General features: G+C 42.1%; 1 protein-coding gene across 1 annotated transcript in view; it reads right to left on the bottom strand.

The window, feature by feature from the left end:
- The window catches only part of gad2 (glutamate decarboxylase 2), a 117,933-nt gene that overhangs the window by 94,661 nt on the left and 3,977 nt on the right, over positions 1 to 19,295 (bottom strand). The window contains exon 3 of the mRNA XM_067999087.1: positions 16,495 to 16,644. Coding sequence (XP_067855188.1) covers positions 16,495 to 16,644 — 150 coding nt within the window. The remainder of the gene's footprint in view (positions 1 to 16,494; positions 16,645 to 19,295) is intronic.

Genomic DNA, 19,295 nt, shown 5'->3' with positions numbered 1-19,295 from the left:
CATTTTTAACTGATATTAAATCCACTAAGTTCCTTCCCTTAAATTATTTTTCGGTTTTCTTGTACCACTATTATTTTATCCTCTTCCTCCACTGTGAAAACAGATTCAAAGTACTCATTTAACAAGTCTGTCATTTCCTCATTGTCCATTATAGTCTCATCTGCATGTGTCTTTAATGGGTCCACATTCCCCTTTATCACTCTTAATCTTAAATATATTTATAAAAGCTTTTGATGTTAGCTTTGCTATCACTTGCAAGTTTTTTCATATTTCCATTTTGCACCTCATTACTTTGTTGTTTTTTTATAGACCTTCCAATCAGCTGGTTTTCCACTTTTCCTTGCATTTGTGTAAGCCTTTTTTCTTGCTTGATACAACCTCTTACCTTATTTGTTGACCATGGTTGCTTAACTACACAAGTGGAGCCGATGCCTTCTAGGGGTATGTACTGGTTTTGTATTGTACCAAATACTTGTTTGAATACGCCCCACTGTTTTACGGTTTACCCATTAACGGTTGAGTCCAGTTTACTGTGGTCAATTCATTTCTCATCCCTTCGAAGTTTGCCTTACTTAAAGTTAAAACCTTGGTTTGCAACTCTCCCTTCTTCCTCTCTAACCTAATATCAAATTCAATCATATTATAGTCACTATTCTCCCTGATAGATGTAAATGGAACAAGTTTGGACAATGGCAACCCACTTTGAGGTGAGTTCACAATAATTGTCACTCAGAAGTCATAAACATGGCTTGTGTTTAAACAGAAGTGCTGAGGTACAGTAGGTGGATAATAGATATGGAGAATATAATAGACCAGTATGGGAAGGATTAATCAGGGCAGCAGCAGAAATTCTGAGGCTGACTTGATTGATGAGAGAATCTTCTGGTGTGGCATTGCTAGACTTAGTTTGAAAAAAGTATAAATTTTAACTTTTATTTGTCAAAATATGACAATGTTTACTAGAATGGTTCCAGGGATGAAGTTCTTCAGTTACGTGCTTAGATTGGAGAAGCTGCGGTTGTTCTCCTTACAGCAGAGAAGGTTGAGAGGAGATTTGATGGAGGTGTTCAAAATCATGAAAGATCTAGACAGAGTAGATAGAGAGAAACTGTTCCCATTAGCGGAAGGGTCAAGAACCAGAGGATTCAGATTTAAGGTGATTGCAAAAGAAACAAAGACAACATGAGGAAAAACTTGTTCACACAGTGAGTGGTTAGGATCTGGAATACATTGCCTGAAATGATGGTGGAAGCAGATTCAATCGTGACTTTCCAAAAGGAATTGGATAAGTACTTGAAGGAAAAAAATTTGCAGGGCTACAGGGAAAGAATGGGGGAATGGGACTAGCAGGATTGCTCTTGCAGAAAGCCGGCATGGACTCGACAGGCCAAATAGCCTCCTTCCATGCTGTAACCATTCTATGATTCTATGTGATTTTTAAGCCACAATGTCTTAAAGTAGCTAATCAGTGCCTAATTACTGTTTTACAGTTGTGTGTAAGGAAATGGTTTGAACAGATGGTTTTTGAGTGAGTGGATGAATAAGGAAGTAGAATCTGTAGTTAGACAATGATAAGAACGTTGTGGTTGGAAAAACAAGTAGGGTATGTCTTTGTAATGAAATATTGCACTACAGGCTGAGACAGGCAGACTTGGAAAGGGACCGGTTCCTAAGAATGAATAGCAATCAGACTTATAGTTAGCAGATCCACATGGTTGAATAACAATTGGCTGCAGGAAGAATGTGCTGTGTGAAGCAGTAACTAGTACTTATTAATATAAATTGCAAAGATACCAGTGGTAATTCAACAAAAAGGAACTATTTCCTTAAATGACATCATTTCTTCATGTAATAAAGTTTATGTAAAGCCTGCAAGACAAGGAGAAGTTGCTGCTGGAGCAGGATGCTGAGCATTATGAACAATGATAGGAAAAGGTATAAAGAGAGGGGGTCTGCTCCTAGACTGGTAGCTACGGTAAATCCTCCACAGAAGAAAGACCTTGACTGGCTGCACTCCCGGGATGATAACTATTCTATCCTATAAGTTAAGGTTGTCTCATGTAATGCAATGTCCTCTTACTACTGTGAAATGTTGCATGCTTTGCCGGTACACATGAAGTCTGTCAAAAATGGAGGTGAAATTGATTTTTAAAATACAAATAACAGTAAAGAAGAAAATAATGGCTCCAAAGAGTGACAAATCCCCAAGCTAGATGGTTTCCATCCCAGGGTTTTAAAGGAAATAGGTGAGAGCATTGCAGAAGCCCTAACTATAATCTTCCAAAGTTCTCTTGATTCAGGAACCGTTCCTTTAGATTGGAAAATTGCACATCACTCCGCTATTTAAGAAAGGCGGGAAAGGGAAACCAGGGAATTATAGACCAGTTAGCCTAACATCTGTTGGGAAATTACTAGTGCCTATAATTAAGGATAGAGTGACTGAACACCTTGAAAATTTTTAGCTGATCAGAGAGAGCCAGCTTGGGTTTGTAAAGGGTAGGTTATGCTTGACGAACCTGATTGAATTTTTTGAAGAGATGACTAAAGAAGTACGGGTATGGTAGCATAGTGGTTATGTTACTGGACTAGTAATCCAGAAGCCTGGACTAATAATCTGGAATCATGAATTCAAATCCTGCTACGGCAGCTGGGGAATATAAATTCAATTAATTAAGAAACAAAATCTGGAATTAAAAAAAAACTAGTATCAGTAATGGTGGCCATGAAACTACTGGATTGTCGTTAAAAACCCTTCTGGTTCACTAATGTCCTTTAGGGAAGGAACCTTGCTGTCCTTACCCAGTCTGGCCTATATGTGACTCCAGACCCACAGCAATGTGGTTGATTCTTAATTGACCTCTGAAATAGCCTAGCAAGCCACTCAGTTATGCAATCTCGCTAAAAAAAGTCATAATAAGAATAAAACCAGACAGACCACCCGGCATCTGACCACTAAGCAACGGATACGACAAAAGCAAACCAAACCCAATCGACCCTGCAGAGTCCTCCTCACGAACATCTGGGGACTTGTGCCAAAATTGGGAGAACTGTCCCACAGACTAGTCAAGCAACAGCCTGACATAGCCATACTCACAGAATCATACCTTTCAGCCAACGTCCTGGACACTTCCATCACCATCCCTGGGTATGCCCTGTCCCACCGGCAGGACAGACCGACCAGAGGTGGCGGTACAGTGATATACAGTCAGGAGGGAGTGGTCCTGGGAGTCCTCAACATTGACTCCGGACCCCATGAAATCTCATGGCATCAGGTCAAACATGGGCAAGGAAACCACCTACTGTCCTCTCTCAGTTGATGAATCAGTCCTCCTCCATGTTGAGCACCACTTGGAGGAAGCACTGAGGGTAGCAAGGGCACAGAATGTACTCTGGGTGGGGGACTTCAATGTCCATCACCAAGAGTGGCTCGTTAGCACTCCTAGTGACTCGAGCCGGCCGAATCCTGAAGGACATAGCTGCCAGACTGGGCCTGCGGCAGGTGGTGAGTGAACCAACGCGAGGGAAAAACCTACTTGACCTTGTCCTCACCAATCTACCTGTCGCAGATGCATCTGTCCATGACAGTATTGGTAGGAGCGCCCACCGCACAGTCCTTGTGGAGATGAAGTCCCGTCTTTGCACTGAGGACACCATCCAACGTGTTGTGCGGCACTAACACCGTGCTAAATGGGATAGATTCAGAACAGATCTAGGAGCTCAAAACTGGGCATCCATGAGGCGCTGTGGGCCATCAGCAGCAGCAGAACTGTATTCCAGCACAATCTGTAACCTCATGGCCTGGCATATTCCTCACCCTACCGTTACCAACAAGCCAGGGGATCAACCATGCTTCAATCAGGAGTGTAGAAGAGCATGCCAGGAGCAGCACCAGGCGTACATAAAAATGAGGTGCCAACCTGGTGAAGCTACAACTCAGGACGACATGCATGCTAAACAGCAGAAGCAACATGCTATAGACAGAGCTAAGCGATTCCACAACCAACGGATCAATTCAAAGCTCTGCAGTCCTGCCACATCCAGTCGTGAATGGTGGTGGACAATTAAACAACTAACGGGAGGAGGAGGCTCTGTAAACATCCCCATCCTCAATGATGGCGGAGTCCAGCACGTGAGTGCAAAAGACAAGGCTGAAGCATTTGCAACCATCTTCAGCCAGAAGTGTCGAGTGGATGATCCATCTTGGCCTCCTCTCAATATCCCCACCATCACAGAAGCCAGTCTTCAACCAATTCGATTCACTCCACATGATATCAAGAAACGGCTGAGCGCACTGGATACAGCAAAGGCTATGGGCCCCAACAACATCCTGGCTGTAGTGCTTAAGTCTTGTGCTCCAGAACTAGCCGCGCCTCTAGCCAAACTGTTCCAGTACAGCTACAACACTGGCATCTACCCGACAACGTGGAAAATTGCCCAGGTATGTCCTGGTCCAAAAAAAGCAGAACAAATACAATCCAGCCAATTACCGCCCCATCAGCCTACTCTCAATCATCAGCAAAGTGATGGAAGGTGTCATCATCAGTGTTATCAAGCAGCAGTTACTCACCAATATCCTGCTCACCGATGCTCAGTTTGGGTTCCGCCAGGACCACTCGGCTCCAGACCTCATTACAGCCTTGGTCCAAACATGGACAGAAGACCTGAATCCCAGAGGTGAGGTGAGAGTGACTGCCCTTGTCATCAACGCAGCATTTGACAGAGTGTGGCACCAAGGGGCTCTAGTAAAATTGAAGTCAATGGGAATCAGGGGGAAAACTCTCCAGTTGTTGGAGTCATACCTAGCAAAAAGGAAGATGGTAGTGGTTGTTGGTGGCCAATCATCTCAGCCTCAGGACACTGCTGCAGGAGTTCCACAGGGCAGTGTCCTAGGCCCAACCATCTTCAGCTGCTTCATCAATGACCTTCCCTCTATCATAAGGTCAGAAATGGGGATGTTTGCTGATGATTGCACAGTGTTCAGTTCCATTCACGACCCCTCAGATAATGAAGCAGTCCGTGCCCGTATGCAACAAGACCTGGACAACATCCAGGCTTGGACTGATAAATGGCAAATAACATTCGCGCCAGACAAGTGCCAGGCAATGACTATCTCCAACAAGAGAGAGTCTAACCACTTCCCCTTGACATTCAACGGCATAACCATTGCCGAATTCCCCACCATCAACATCCTGGGGGTCACCATTGACCAGAAACTTAACTGGACCAGCCATATAAATACTGTGGCTATGAGAGCAGGTCAGAGGCTGGGTATTCTGCGGTGAGTGACTCACCTCCTGACTCCCCAAAGCCTTTCCACCATCTACAAGGCACAAGTCAGGAGTGTGATGGAATACTCTCCACTTGCCTGGATGATGCCTCAAGAAGCTCGACACCATCCAGGACAAAGCAGCCCGCTTGATTGGCACCCCATCCACCACCCTAAACATTCACTCCCTTCACCACCGGCGCACTGTGGCTGCAGTGTGTACCATCCACAGAATGCTCTGCAGCAACTCGCCAAGGCTTCTTCGACAGCAACTCTCAAACTCACGACCTCTACCACCTAGAAGGACAAGGGCAGCAGGCACATGGGACCAACACCACCTGCACGTTCCCCTCCAGGTCACACACCATCCCGACTTGGAAATATATCGTTGTTCCTACATCGTCGCTGTGTCAAAATCCTGGAACTCCCTTCCAAACAGCACTGCGGGAGAACCTTCACCACATGGACAGCAGCGGTTCAAGAAGGCGGCTCACCACCACCTTCTCAAGGGCAATTAGGGATGGGAAGTAAATGCTAGCCTTGCCAGCGACGCCCACATCCCATGAATGAATTTAAAAAAATGTGGACAGGGGAATATCTATGGGTGTTGTTTATATGGACTTCCAGAAGACATTCGATAAAGTCCCTCATAAGAGACTGTTAGCTAAAGTTGAAGCTCATGGAATTGAGGGCAAATTATTGACTGGGTTCGGAAATTGGCTAAGCGGCAGGAGGCAGAGATTTGGGATAATGGGCAGGTATTCAACTTGGTAGGATGTGACTAGTGATGATGCATCGGGATCTGTGTTGGGGCCTCAACTATTCACTGTATTTATTAACGACTTAGATGAGGGGATAGAGAGCCACATATCCAAGTTTGCCGATGACACAAAGATAGGCAGCATTGTAAGCAGCGTAGATGGAAGCATAAAATTAGAGAGAGCTATTAATAGATTAAGTGAATGGGCAAAACTGTGGCAAATGGATTTCAATGTAGGCAAGTGTGAGGTCATCCACTTTGGACCTAAAAAGGATAGATCAGAGTATTTTCTAAATGGTGAAAAGCTCGAAGCAGTGGAGGTCCAAAGAGACTTAGGGGTCCATGTACATAGATCATTAAAATGTCATGGACAGGTACAGAAAATAATTAAAAAGGCTGATGGAATGTTGGCCTTTATATCTAGAGAACTCGAATACAAGGGGGTAGAAGTTACGCTGCAGCTATACAGCCCTGATTAGACCGCACCTGAAGTACTGCGTTCAGTTCTGAGCACCACACCTTAGGAAAGATATATTGCCCTTGGAGGGAGTGCGGCGTAGATTTACTAGAATAATACCTTGACTCCAATTGTTAAATTATGAGGCGAGATTACACAAACTAAGGTTGTGTTCCCTGGAATTTAGAAGATTAAGAGGTGGTTTGATTGAAGTTTTCAAGGTTGTAAAGGGAACTGATAGAGTAGAGAGAGAAAAACTAATTCCGCTGGTTGGGGAGTCTAGGATTATGGGACATAGCCTAAAAATTAGAGCCAGGACTTTCAGGAGTGAAGTTAGGAAACACTTCTACACGCAAAGGGTGGTAGAAGTTTGGAACTCTCTTCCGCAAATGGCAGTTGATGCTAGCTCAATTGTTAATTTTAAATCTGAGATTGATAGATTATTGTTAACCAAAGATACTGAGGGATATGGGGCTAGGGCGGGCATATGGAGGTAGGTCGCAGATCAGCGGAACAGGCTTAAGCGGCTAAATGGCCTACTCCTGTTCCTATGTTCCTATGTAATCGGTCTGATTCAACAGGAGTGAACCCAAATTATATTTAAAGAGACAGTGCATGATTACCGAACACAGTGAAGGTGATCTTCAGATGTCGATTAAGGAAACATGTGGGATCGAGTGCAAGGAGTGTTCCCCTGTGTCTAAGCGGTGCGATAACTCACCTTGAAATAATTCCTAGATGCTGAGGCTGGGTGTTAAACTGCAAAAATGTTTCATTTCCTAGAACTGAGAACTCTCACTTTCATTACATCATAAAATAAGGGAATTGCTCTCTGTCACACAGGATTCACATGTTATGTTAACAGTTCTACATTGTCAAATTTGAACATGCTGTCATTCATAAAAAGGTAAAAATGTTAACAAGAGTTAATGAAATGAACAATCACAGCATTACAAATACATACGTCTCAATGCATGCCAACTGTAGATTTTTCAATGCTAAAAATGCTAATTTCAATGCTAATCAATTTTTTTTTACACCTCAGCCCACATCCTCTGTTCCTCTGACTCCTCATTACTGCATGTAATCACTCCACTCACTTCTCTCCCCATCATAGGCAGATCTTCGAGCCCTCTACCATCTTGGAGTGTCTTCCAAAATGTTGTTACCTCTCTCCCTTCCTGTCTTTCCCACCCAGTGTACTTCTACTCAATATCCAGCTGCCACTCTTGTTAAGTGTGCCGAGATATTCTGTTCTATGAGGAACGCATACAAATGCAAGTTGTTGTTTCAAGGGGTGAGAGAGGTGGTGTTGGGAGCATCTGTAGGTCAATGAGCAAAATGTTGACACAGTACGAGTGAGATGTATCAAACAAACAATGGGGTAAAATTTACCTTCAACAGAGGAGCAAAACAGATGGTAGCGGATCGGTTGCCCTAATATACTCCGCCCGCATTTCCTTTCAATTGATTTCATGACTTTGACACCTCCAGATTTGATTACTCTAATGCTCTCCTGGCTGACCTCACATCCTCCATCCTCCACCCTCCATAAAACTCAGCTCATCCAAACCTCTGCTGCCCTTATCCTATCCTGCACTAAGTCCTTCTCAGGCATAACTCCGCTCCCCCTCCATACCCCCATCCTCACTGGCCTACATTGGATCCTAGTCCCCTGATGCCTCAAATTTAAAATTTTCATCCTTGTGTTTAAGTCCCTCCACGGCCTTGCCTCTCCTTCTCTCTGTAACTTCCTCCCGCCTCCCTGAACTCTCCATTCCTCTGATTCCAGCCTTTTGTGCATCCCTCCCCCACCCTACAGCTGTGCTTCCAACCACTTAGACCCCACCCTTTGGAATTCCCTCCCTAACCACTCTGCTTTTCTATCTCCCTTTCTTCCTTTAAGACTCTCCTTAAAACCCAACTCTTTGGTCACCCCTCCTAATCTTTCCTTCTTTGGCCTTAGTGAAGTGCCTTGAGACTTCTTCTATATTAAAGGTACTATATAAATGGAAGTCGTTGTTTAGGATCAAATGTAATATTGACCAGCAGGATTTTATCTGCAATACTGAGGCAGGACTGTGCTACATCGCACGATTCCCATCACAAAGTCATAGCATTTTGAATGAATCAGTTTTAATATGGTGCTTATATTTCTAATGGTTTCATCATCCATGGAATTGACAAAAGTAACAGATTGACTACTGAGAAGCCACTTGCCTTTTGGCTAAATTGGATACTGCCAAAAGAGTTGATCATTCATCGTTGCACTTGGCTGGATATTTTTAATTATACTTATGCATCAAGACAGTAATGAAATTCTAGCTATACTTTAGTAAGCTGTATTTATTTGTTTGCTTTATTCAATAGTTGCTTGCTGGACCTGCCACCCTGATACAAAAATGCAACCATAAAATTTTCATCTTAATAAAATGTTTCATTGAGCATCAAATTACTAGGTACCATTAGCAGAATTTTGCTTCCGTATCTAGACCTTTAAATGGCACATTTTATTATCTTCCAATGGACAGTCCTCGTGGAGACGAAGTCCCGTCTTCGCACTGAGGATACCATCCAACGTGTTGTGTGGCACTACCACCGTGCTAAATGGGATAGATTCAGAACTGATCTAGCAGCTCAAAACTGGGCATCCATGAGATGCTGTGGGCCATCAGAAGCAGCAGAATTGTATTCCAGCACAATCTGTAACCTCATGGCCCGGCATATACCTCACTCTACCATTACCAACAAGCCAGGGGATCAACCATGCTTCAATGAGGAGTGTAGAAGAGCATGCCAGGAGCACCAGGCGTACCTAAAAATGAGGTGCCAACCTGGTGAAGCTACAACTCAAGACTACATGCATGCTAAAAAGTGGAAGCAACATGCTATAGACAGAGCTAAGCGATTCCACAACCAACGGACCATATCAAAGCTCTGCAGACCTGCCTCATCCAGTCGTGAATGGTGGTGGACAATTAAACAACTAACGGGAGGAGGAGGCTCTGTAAACATCCTCATCCTCAATGATGGCGGAGTCCAGCACATGAATGCAAAAGACAAGGCTGAAGCGTTTGCAAACGTCTTCAGCCAGAAGTGTCGAGTGGATGACCCATCTCGGCCTCCTCTCCATATCCCCACCATCACAGAAGCCAGTCTTCAGCCAATTCGATTCACTCCACATGATATCAAGAAACGGCTGAGCGCACTGGATACAGCAAAGGCTATGGGCCTCGACAACATCCCGGCTGTAGTGCTGAAGACTTGTGCTCCAGAACTCGCTGCGCCTCCATCCAAGCTGTTCCACGACAGCTATAACGCTGACATCTACCCAACAATGTGGAAAATTGCCCAGGTATGTCCTGTTCACAAAAAGCAGGACAAATCCAATACGGCCAATTACCGCCCCATCAGTCTACTCTCAATCATCAGCAAAGTGATGGAAGGTGTCGTCGACAGTGCTATCAAGCGGCACTGACTCACCAATAACCTGCTCACCGATGCTCAGTTTGGGTTCCGCCAGGACCACTCGGCTCCAGACCTTATTATAGCCTTGGTCCAAACATGGACAAAAGAGCTGAATTCCGGAGGTGTGGTGAGAGTGACTGCCCTTGACATCAAGGCAGCATTTGACTGAGTGTGGCACCAAGGAGCCCTAGTAAAATTGAAGTCAATGGGAATCAGGGGGAAAACTCTCCAGTTGTTGGAGTCATACCTAGCACAAAAGAAGATGGTAGTGGTTGTTGGAGGCCAATCATCTCAGCCCCAGGACATTGCTGCAGGAGTTCCTCAGAGCAGTGTCCTAGGCCCAACCATTTTCAGCTGCTTCATCAATGACCTTCCCTCCATCATAAGGTCAGAAATGGGGATGTTCGCTGATGATTGCACAGTGTTCAGTTCCATTCGCAACCCCTCAGATAATGAAGCAGTCCGTGCCCGCATGCAACAAGACCTGGACAACATCCAGGCTTGGACTGATAAGTGGCAAGTAACTTTCGCACCAGACAAGTGCCAGGCAATGACCATCTCCAACAAGAGAGAGTCTAACCACCTCCCCTTGACATTCAACTACATTACCATCACCGAATCCCCCACCATCAACATCCTGGGTGTCACCATTGACTAGAAACTTAACTGGACCAGCCACATAAATACTGTGGCTACAAGAGCAGGTCAGAGGCTGGGTATTCTGTGGTGAGTGACTCACCTCCTGACTCCCCAAAGCCTTTCCACCATCTACAAGGCACAAGTCAGGAGTGTGATGGAATACTCTCCACTTGCCTGGATGAGTGCAGCTCCAACAACACTCAAGAAGCTCGACACCATCCAGGACAAAGCAGCCCGCTTGATTGGCACCCCATCCACCACTCTAAACACTCACTCCCTTCACCACCGTCGCACTGTGGCTGCAGTGTGTACCTTCTTCAACAGCACCTCCCAAACCCGCGACCTCTACCACCTAAAAGGACAAGAGCAGCAGGTACATGGGAACGACACCACCTGCACGTTCCCCTTCAAGTCACACACCATCCTGACTTGGAAATATATCGTCGTTCCTTCATCGTCGCTGGATCAAAATCCTGGAACTCCCTTCCTAACAGCACTGTGGGCGACCCTGCACCACACGGACTGCAGTGGTTCAAGAAGGCGGCTCACCACCACCTTCTCAAGGGCAATTAGGGATGGGCAATAAATGCTGGCCTCGCCAGCGACGCCCACATCCCATGAACGAATAAAAAAAAATGTCCATGCTAGGAAGATTACAACATAGATGGGGAAATTTGGTAATTTTGTTCAGTAATTTCTACTCAGGACTATTGATATTTTAATTTAATACTTTATGTCATATACATGGCAAAACTGTTAAATACTACTCATTTTTAAAGCTTTTCAACGAATCTGACCAGTTGCTTACCCAATGCATGTCTGATCCAACTTTTCCCTACTGTCAGGTTCAATCCCGTACCCTTACTGTTTGTCCTATGTCTATCTCAAACTCCCCGTCACTCTACCCCAAGCCCACTATTATCTTTTGCTCAGTGGGTGTTGTGCTGCAACTTCTCTCAGCTTTGCTCTCAGTGACAATGGCAGAAGTATCTAATCTTCCTCTGTGCTTGCACATGGAATAGAGTGATCACCCTGGCATTAAGGATTAGCGCAGTCTTGCCAATAAAGTGCTCCTTTCTTTCTGTGTGACAGCAAAGCTACAAAACTGTTAAAGCACTGAACTAAAGAAAGAAATGAAGGGAAACAGAGTGGGCAGGAGGACAGACATGAAGCTGACATTGCAATGGAAGGATGTATTTCGAAGCAATGAAGAACAAGATCTCAGAGCCATAGGGGGAAGGAAATCTTGGAAAGAAATAGGGGATGTGCGGACTCTTAAAAATGTGGCGAGGGGATTCATAAAGAGGCGCAGGTTGATCTTGGAGACAACAGGGCTGATTTTTGTATGGTTTGCACCTGGTGAATGCTTATGTCCTGGCACAAAGCAGAGGAAAATAGTGCATAAACTACTCCACAAGGAGTAGTTGAGGCGACTAGCATAGATGCATTTAAGGGGAAGCTAGATAAACACATGAGGGAGAAAGGAATAGAAGGATATGCTGATAGGGTTAGATGAATTGGGGAGGGAGGAGACTCGTGCGGAGCATAAACACCGACATGAAACTATTGGGCTGAATGGTGTGTTTCTTTGCTGTACGTTCTATGTAATTTTATGTAATTCCAGCCAGCTTTGGTTGGGGCAAATCTCAATCTGATGGGATTTATGCCGATTGGAAAATTCAGGCCATCGTGTCAACCAAATTATCATCATCCACCAATTGTGTTACATTTCAAAGAATTGTAATGAATATGATTAATGTGATCAACCTTTCACAAACCTGCCATGCAGAAAATGCAATTGAATACTTTCTTTACAATATTTTTCAAAATCTTGGCTGCTGCAGAGGTCAAGCTAACAGATCTATAATTCCTATACTTTGGACCCTGATCCATCTAAATATTCAAATCAGCATAGTTATTTACCAATCTTCTGGCAACTCCTTTGTATCAAATGGGCTGAGAGTAAATTCTACCACAGCCACGCTCTTCTAGCTTCATTGATTTGCATACTCTTTTTATTCTTCATAATCACACTGGATATCTAGCACTCTAGTTTCATATCTTGATATAAAAAATCTTCCAGACCTATGCCAATGCCAGCACCGGAAGATACACAAGAGTTACTGAGGAATGATCCTTTTGTTCTCTTCACCCCCTCCACTGTCACTTCATAGCAACACTGCAATGACTGTGAACTCTCAGTGATACATGACATTGCAGATATTAAAAAATAGCACCCATTACACGGTATATTCATTGGTGCTGCAATAAGCTGATCTGTCCTGTATATAGGAAATTACAACTCCTTTGCCTCATGTGGAGATTTTTGGGCAAATTGTGAACCTTTATCAGTCCACATTGGAAATACCTGCATCAGGCTCTGTATGTAACCTATTACTGGCACTAACAGTTATGTCTATTAACAGACCTTTCATACATGGCTGGATGCATATTTCAACAATTAACATTATTGGTGTGTTACTTTTGATCTTTCTAATTATCTTCTTAATGTCATCGTAATTTGATTTCTTTTTAATTTATATGTAGAATCAGCGATCTCAGCGATTGTCAGCATATTTTTCAATTTGGTTCCAAGATGTAGAACAGGTTGTTACGACTGGTGATAGATATTTGGGTCACATTTTCCAAGTGGTGGCCCAAGTACTGCATATTAATCTGTTTGTCAGAACTCTTCCTCTACACTACTTTCATGTAACAATATTTGTAAAATAAACAAACTGTTGATAAAAGTTCTAATCATCTGTATAATCATAATATATTTCTTGTTCTCAGTTACCTTGGGGGAAGATTTTCTCTGTGGGCTGTTTATAAGGAATACATTTCTGGTGTTGCCCCAAATAGTGAAGAGGAAATCTCCCCCTCCCTGTGTGTGTTGGCAATGTGGGAAATATTGATAAGTGTGTACTAGTGAAGATATCTCCTGCAGGATGAGAAAATCCAAACTAAGACATTTAAAGGTCACTGCCTTCATGAAAGGTGTTTGACAAAACATTGTTTTTGATTGGGGAGAAAAGATCCAGAAAGCTTTATATGATTTTTGTCATGGTGGCACAACTGGTGCATTTCAAAAAATTTGTCATTACACCTTGTATTTGTTAACAAATAAAAGAAGTTCTTCAAATGCTTTTTGATAGAAACATAAGAAAATGTGGAATGAAAAAAGGCCATTTTGAACTATTGTGCCTGTTCCTTCCACAGTTCATAAGCAGTTCACTTTATTATGGAACTCAACCTATTTAATTTCCTGAGCAATGCTACCAAGTTTTTTCCTATATCAAGTCAAATTACAGAATATTTATCTAGCCGTACATTATACATTATTCATTTCTGATTGATTGGAAAGATGTTTTCAGAGTCCTTACAGCTCAAACATTATCAAATTTCACACAACACTCTATCAATAACCTCTATCTGTACTTATTCTGTTAACTATCAATCCCATCCTTAACCAGATATTCATCCAGCTCTTTCTGAAAGTTGTTAACTGATGATGTACATACTTTCCACTTAATTACATTAAATTGCATCTATCATCCCGGGTCCATTTCCTTAACTGCTCTTGGCCCATTACAATGCTATCAATCTCTCTTGTATTCATCACAAGATCAAATAGCTTGGTTATCCCAATTCTGTTATCAGCATTTTTAAACAATATTACAAGAAATACTGTCCTCCACAACACTTTATGAACAGTCTCAACAGCAGAGGACCTGGAACAGATCCCTCTAGAATTTTACCAGCCACTGTCCTAGTAACAGGCATTTCCATTTATCAGCATTTTCTACTTTATATTGCTGTCAGTGTCAATCCAGCTAAAAAAAAATTACAATTAATTCCACATGTCTCAGTCTTCTGTAAAAGCTTCACATGTTTAACTTTATCAAATGCCTTCTGAAAGTCCTGATAAATTATAGCCATTTGATTGATTTTGTCCATTGATTTAATTACCTCCTCAAAGAATTCCAGATTTGTGAAGTGATGGTGCCCTTTCTTTATGGCCTCACTGCTCTTTAGATGAACAATGATTGCATCCTGTATAATTCCCAAATCTGTACCTCATTTTTTGTTCTGAATATCAGGAAAACACTTGAAGGGCAACCTTCCAATTTTGGAGGGCAGCAAAGGATTCATTTACCGACTTTGCACACCTGGCAAGGAGTCTTTCCTGCCTGGGCCTTATATGGGAAATTTGAATACATGATTTTCTGATCATTTAAATTAACGCAGCACATGCTTAAGTTTCTGATTTTGGTAGGTTAGGTTCCCACGGGAAAAGGAAAGTCAGGAACTGAACCCTTTGATGCCCTCCTTTCTTCAAGTACATCCCCTGTATTTACTGTGCTCCTAAAATGTTATGATGTGGAGATGCCGGTGATGGACTGGGGTTGACAATTGTAAACAATTTAAGTTGTTAAGCATAGCCTTGACTATTTCCATTCTCAGTTCCTTGAGGTTTATGAAGTGCATCCAATCTAGTTTGGGTACTGTGTTTACTTGTAATTGCTTGAGTTTCTTCACAGCAGATGCTTTACTGATGTCTGCATATTGTATCAATATGTCAGACCTGCCTTCATGAAGACTGAAGTGAGGACTTCATTATTTTACATCTCTGCTATTTCCTGATCCTATAGTATTTTCCCCACTCACCCCTTTGAGAGTTATTTTGTCTTTTACCCTCTGTCTACTATGGATACAGCTACAAATTTCATCAGATCCCTCTTTGGCTTGATAATTACTTTCTTACCCCTTAGGTGAAGACAAAATCCCTTTAAAGACAGGGTCACTCCATTTTAAATAAAATGTACAGGGTCAGCTTTTTAGAATTTGGTGTTTTGACATTAATCAATAAATGAATTGTAATGAGAATTTGTAGTGAATTTTTACAAACAAAAAAACATTCAAGTCTATCCACTAGCTTTGTGGTTCCATTAATTCTCATTGAGCTGCTATAAATAAGGACTTAAATTAATTAATAGTTCAGAGATTCTCAAAGTACTTGCTGCTTTCTCTCACTGATTCCAATACAGTTACTCTTTCACCGCAAGGTATTTCAGTTGATCAATCTTTTCTGCTTCTTCCCCCTCTTAACCTTTGACTCTCTCAGGCGATTTTTATACATTCTTGCCTTCTGGCCATTGTGCCTAACTTTTTGTCACATTCCCAGCTAGTTCCCTCGATGTTACCACTAGCACTTATCGGATAATGTGGTATGTTAGAAAAATCAATGGTCAGGAATAAATAAAAGGATGTTAGTGTTATTCCTAACTCGTTTGATTTCTGATCTAGTACTGATGGTGACTAGGTCTCCACATTTTGGGTGACACATTATAAGGAGAGTAACAAGTGCAAATACCACTTTTGCTACACAATATTAGCAAATATTTTAAAGGATCTGTAATATAGCAATGGAGAAAAATTTTCTAGTATAGTTTTATCAACATTAGATTTGACATAAATACTTTTTTGAATTTGACGACTTGGTTGGATTCTATAAGCGTGTCACAATTCTTTCCCTTCAATCTGGAACCTAGGTCAAAATCCAGTATACATAGATAAGATAAGCATCTTGATAATATAATGGCTATTAAAAGTTTCAAATAAAGTGAGTTTAAATAGTCTCTGGTAGTGCCTAGTAGATATCAGCTTAGAGCACAAACAGCCTTCAAACGTGGCCTCACACTTGGAACTCCAAAAATATTAGCCCTTTCCTCCCTCTGGCTTACCTAACAGAATTACAATTTTTGCATTACACCAACTTAGATTTGCAGCCATAGTCTATCACTGTAATGGTGTGAATGTATTCATGTAGCCTGCAATACAATCAAGAACAAGGTCAAATAATTCAATTTGAATGTAATTCATTATTTGCAGACATTATCTTACCTGTCGCATGCAAGACGGAAAAGTTAATTTGAACTTTTTGACAAGCACATGGGGTTTTGCTGCAGGTACATGCCAGATTGGTTTCCAGTGACGCAGACTCCTCCTTAACAACAGTATCCGTGGGCCTCTGCCCTTCACCATATAAGAATGCTGGTATTGAAAGCAAAAACATAAGATTCAGAATGCTATTCACAGTTCATTTGCTTTATGTCACAGCTGGCATTTTTGCTTTTTTTTCTCCCCCTCAACTGGAGGCAGTAAATTAAATTGGGGCATGGTTCACAGGTGGCTAAGCCCAGCAGTGTCTCGGCCAGTCCTCATGGGTGAGCCTCGACAGTGTCAGTGGGAGAGGGGGGCAGGAGGCACCACATCCAAGCTCAATCCTGTCATCACCTGATGTCTGCACACACACACTTTCCAACAGGAATCACTGGATAGTGATCAGGAGTGGGAAACCGGACTGATTTTTTTCCCTTCCTTAACCAAGGAATCTGAGCCTCTGTAGCGTTCTGAACCGCTATCCTGGCTGAGATCAGCTACTCAGCACAGTCCAGGAATTGACCCGGGAAGCTTCCCGATTTGTTGGAGCTCCATTTTTAAAATTTTTATTTATACGCCACAGATGCTCCTATAATATTTGAAAGAAAGCAGAATATGGTGTAAAGTTTAGAAGAATGCCTAGTAAGGTCCAGTTAAGTTTAAAACAAAGTGTTGCACTACCAATATAGAGTGAACCATGAATGTTTGTTAAGATAATGATATTATACATAATATTCATTGATTGTGTGTGAGGAAGTCAGAATATGACATTCTAACAAATCATACTATTGCTGATCACAATTACAGACACAGTGATGAACACAGTAGTCCATGTACATGGACACAGAAGGTCCTGTCGCATATATTTATTCAGCAAGCATAAGTAACAAGTGTTGCAAGTTATTTTGTGACATCAAGTTTGCTTGTTCCAAGGGGTCCCTAGCATGCTTTCTTCTTATACCATGCTTTTCATAGCTATTATTATAAACTAACTGAAAATCATAACTTTTATTACGTTAATTTATTTGTGGAGTTGGAACCATAGAAGAATACAGCACAGGAGAAATCCATTCAGCCTATTGTGTCTGTCTTGGTTCTTTGCTAGAGCAATCCATAACTAATCCCACTGCCCTGCTCTCTCCCCATAGTCATGTACCTTCCTCTGCTTCAAATATTTGTCTAATTTTCCCTTAAAAGATACAATGGTCTCTGCCTCAACAACTGTGGCAAAGCATTCCATGCTCCAAAAAAAATCTACATAAAGATATTTACCCCAAACTCTCTCTTCACTATCTTAGTGACAATTTTAAATTGATAGCTAGAGGAAATACTATTTCCCAATTCACTCTATCAAAACCCTTCATAAGTTAAAAAACCTCCATTAAATCTCTTCTTAGACTTCTCTATACCAGTGGAAGTAGCTCCAGTATCTCAAGTCTCTCCTCATAACTAAAGGGCCATAATTTGGTGTAGCAGGGCATCTAATGGCGTCTGCCGTTGGTTAGACTTGCCCTTGCATGTTTAGGTTTTTAAATTTTTCGTGTGGCAAGTTGCTGGAAGTGTGAGCTGATAATGGTGCAGCAAGAGAAACAGGGCATCTGGGACCTGAGTGAACAGGGCAAGCAACTGTGTATCTCCTTATCCAATCGGATTGAAGGATTGTGAAATAAACCCCGCAAGGACTGAGAGGTAAGTGTAAATTAGAGTGGGTGAATTCAATGTCAAATCAGGTACTAAAAGAGACATAAAGAGAAGGAAAGAAAATATGGGGATACGGCGGAAAAGTGGAGTTGAGGTAAAAGATCAGCCATGATCTTATTGAATGGCGGAGCAGGTTCGAGGGGCTGTATGGCCTACTCCTGCTCCTATTTCTTATGTAAAGAAAGATTGGATTAAGAGAGAAAAAAGAGACAGAAAGGAATAGTAAAAAAAAATAATTTAAATTTTACATTTTTATAACCTCCAACTACAATTAAAATCTGAAGGAATGAGACTCCACACTTACAATAGTTAATTTTCAATGCCAGAGAGGTTGATTGGCAGTAATTAAGGATTATCAAGTCATTAAAAGGATACTTAGACATGACTTAACTTTCTGTGGCAAGTTTAGTTCGTATCTACCACGCAATTACAGCAACTTCACATCATTCAACACATTTCAATGGTGAGGCAGACAGCGAGATGCCGTTTTCGCAAAGCTAACAGTGGAACGGCGCAACTCAGACAGCAACTTTTGGATATCCACATTTAACTGCGCATCTGCCCCTCGCCTGAAGTTGCTGTACCATTTGCGCATAAATAACAGTGAGCACCATTAGCCTCACTGTTATTTTGACAGCAAACTCTGGCCTATAGTTTCCCATTGTTGGCATCATCCTAGTGAATCTATGCTGTATGCTTTCTATGGTTTCAACGTTCTAGTTAAGTTTAAAATAAACTGTTGTACTACCATTACAGAGTGAACCATGAATATTTGTTAAGCTAATGATGACATGATATATACTATTAGGAACATAAAACATAAGAACAGGAGTAGGCCACATGGAAGTGTTTCCTAACTTCACCCCTGAAATTCCTGGCTCTAATTTTTAGGCTATGCCCCCTAGTCCTAGACTCCCCATCCAGCAAAAATAGTTTCTCTCTATCTACCCCATTAGTTCCCCTTAATATCTTGAAAACTTCGATCAAATCACCCCTTAGTCTTCTAAATTCCAGGGAATACAACCCTAATTTCTGTAATCTCTCCTCGTAATTTAACCCTT

Source organism: Heptranchias perlo, chromosome 2, assembly GCF_035084215.1.
Source record: "Heptranchias perlo isolate sHepPer1 chromosome 2, sHepPer1.hap1, whole genome shotgun sequence".
NCBI classification, from domain to species: Eukaryota; Metazoa; Chordata; class Chondrichthyes; order Hexanchiformes; family Hexanchidae; genus Heptranchias; species Heptranchias perlo.
This window is presented reverse-complemented; position numbering and strand designations above follow the sequence as displayed.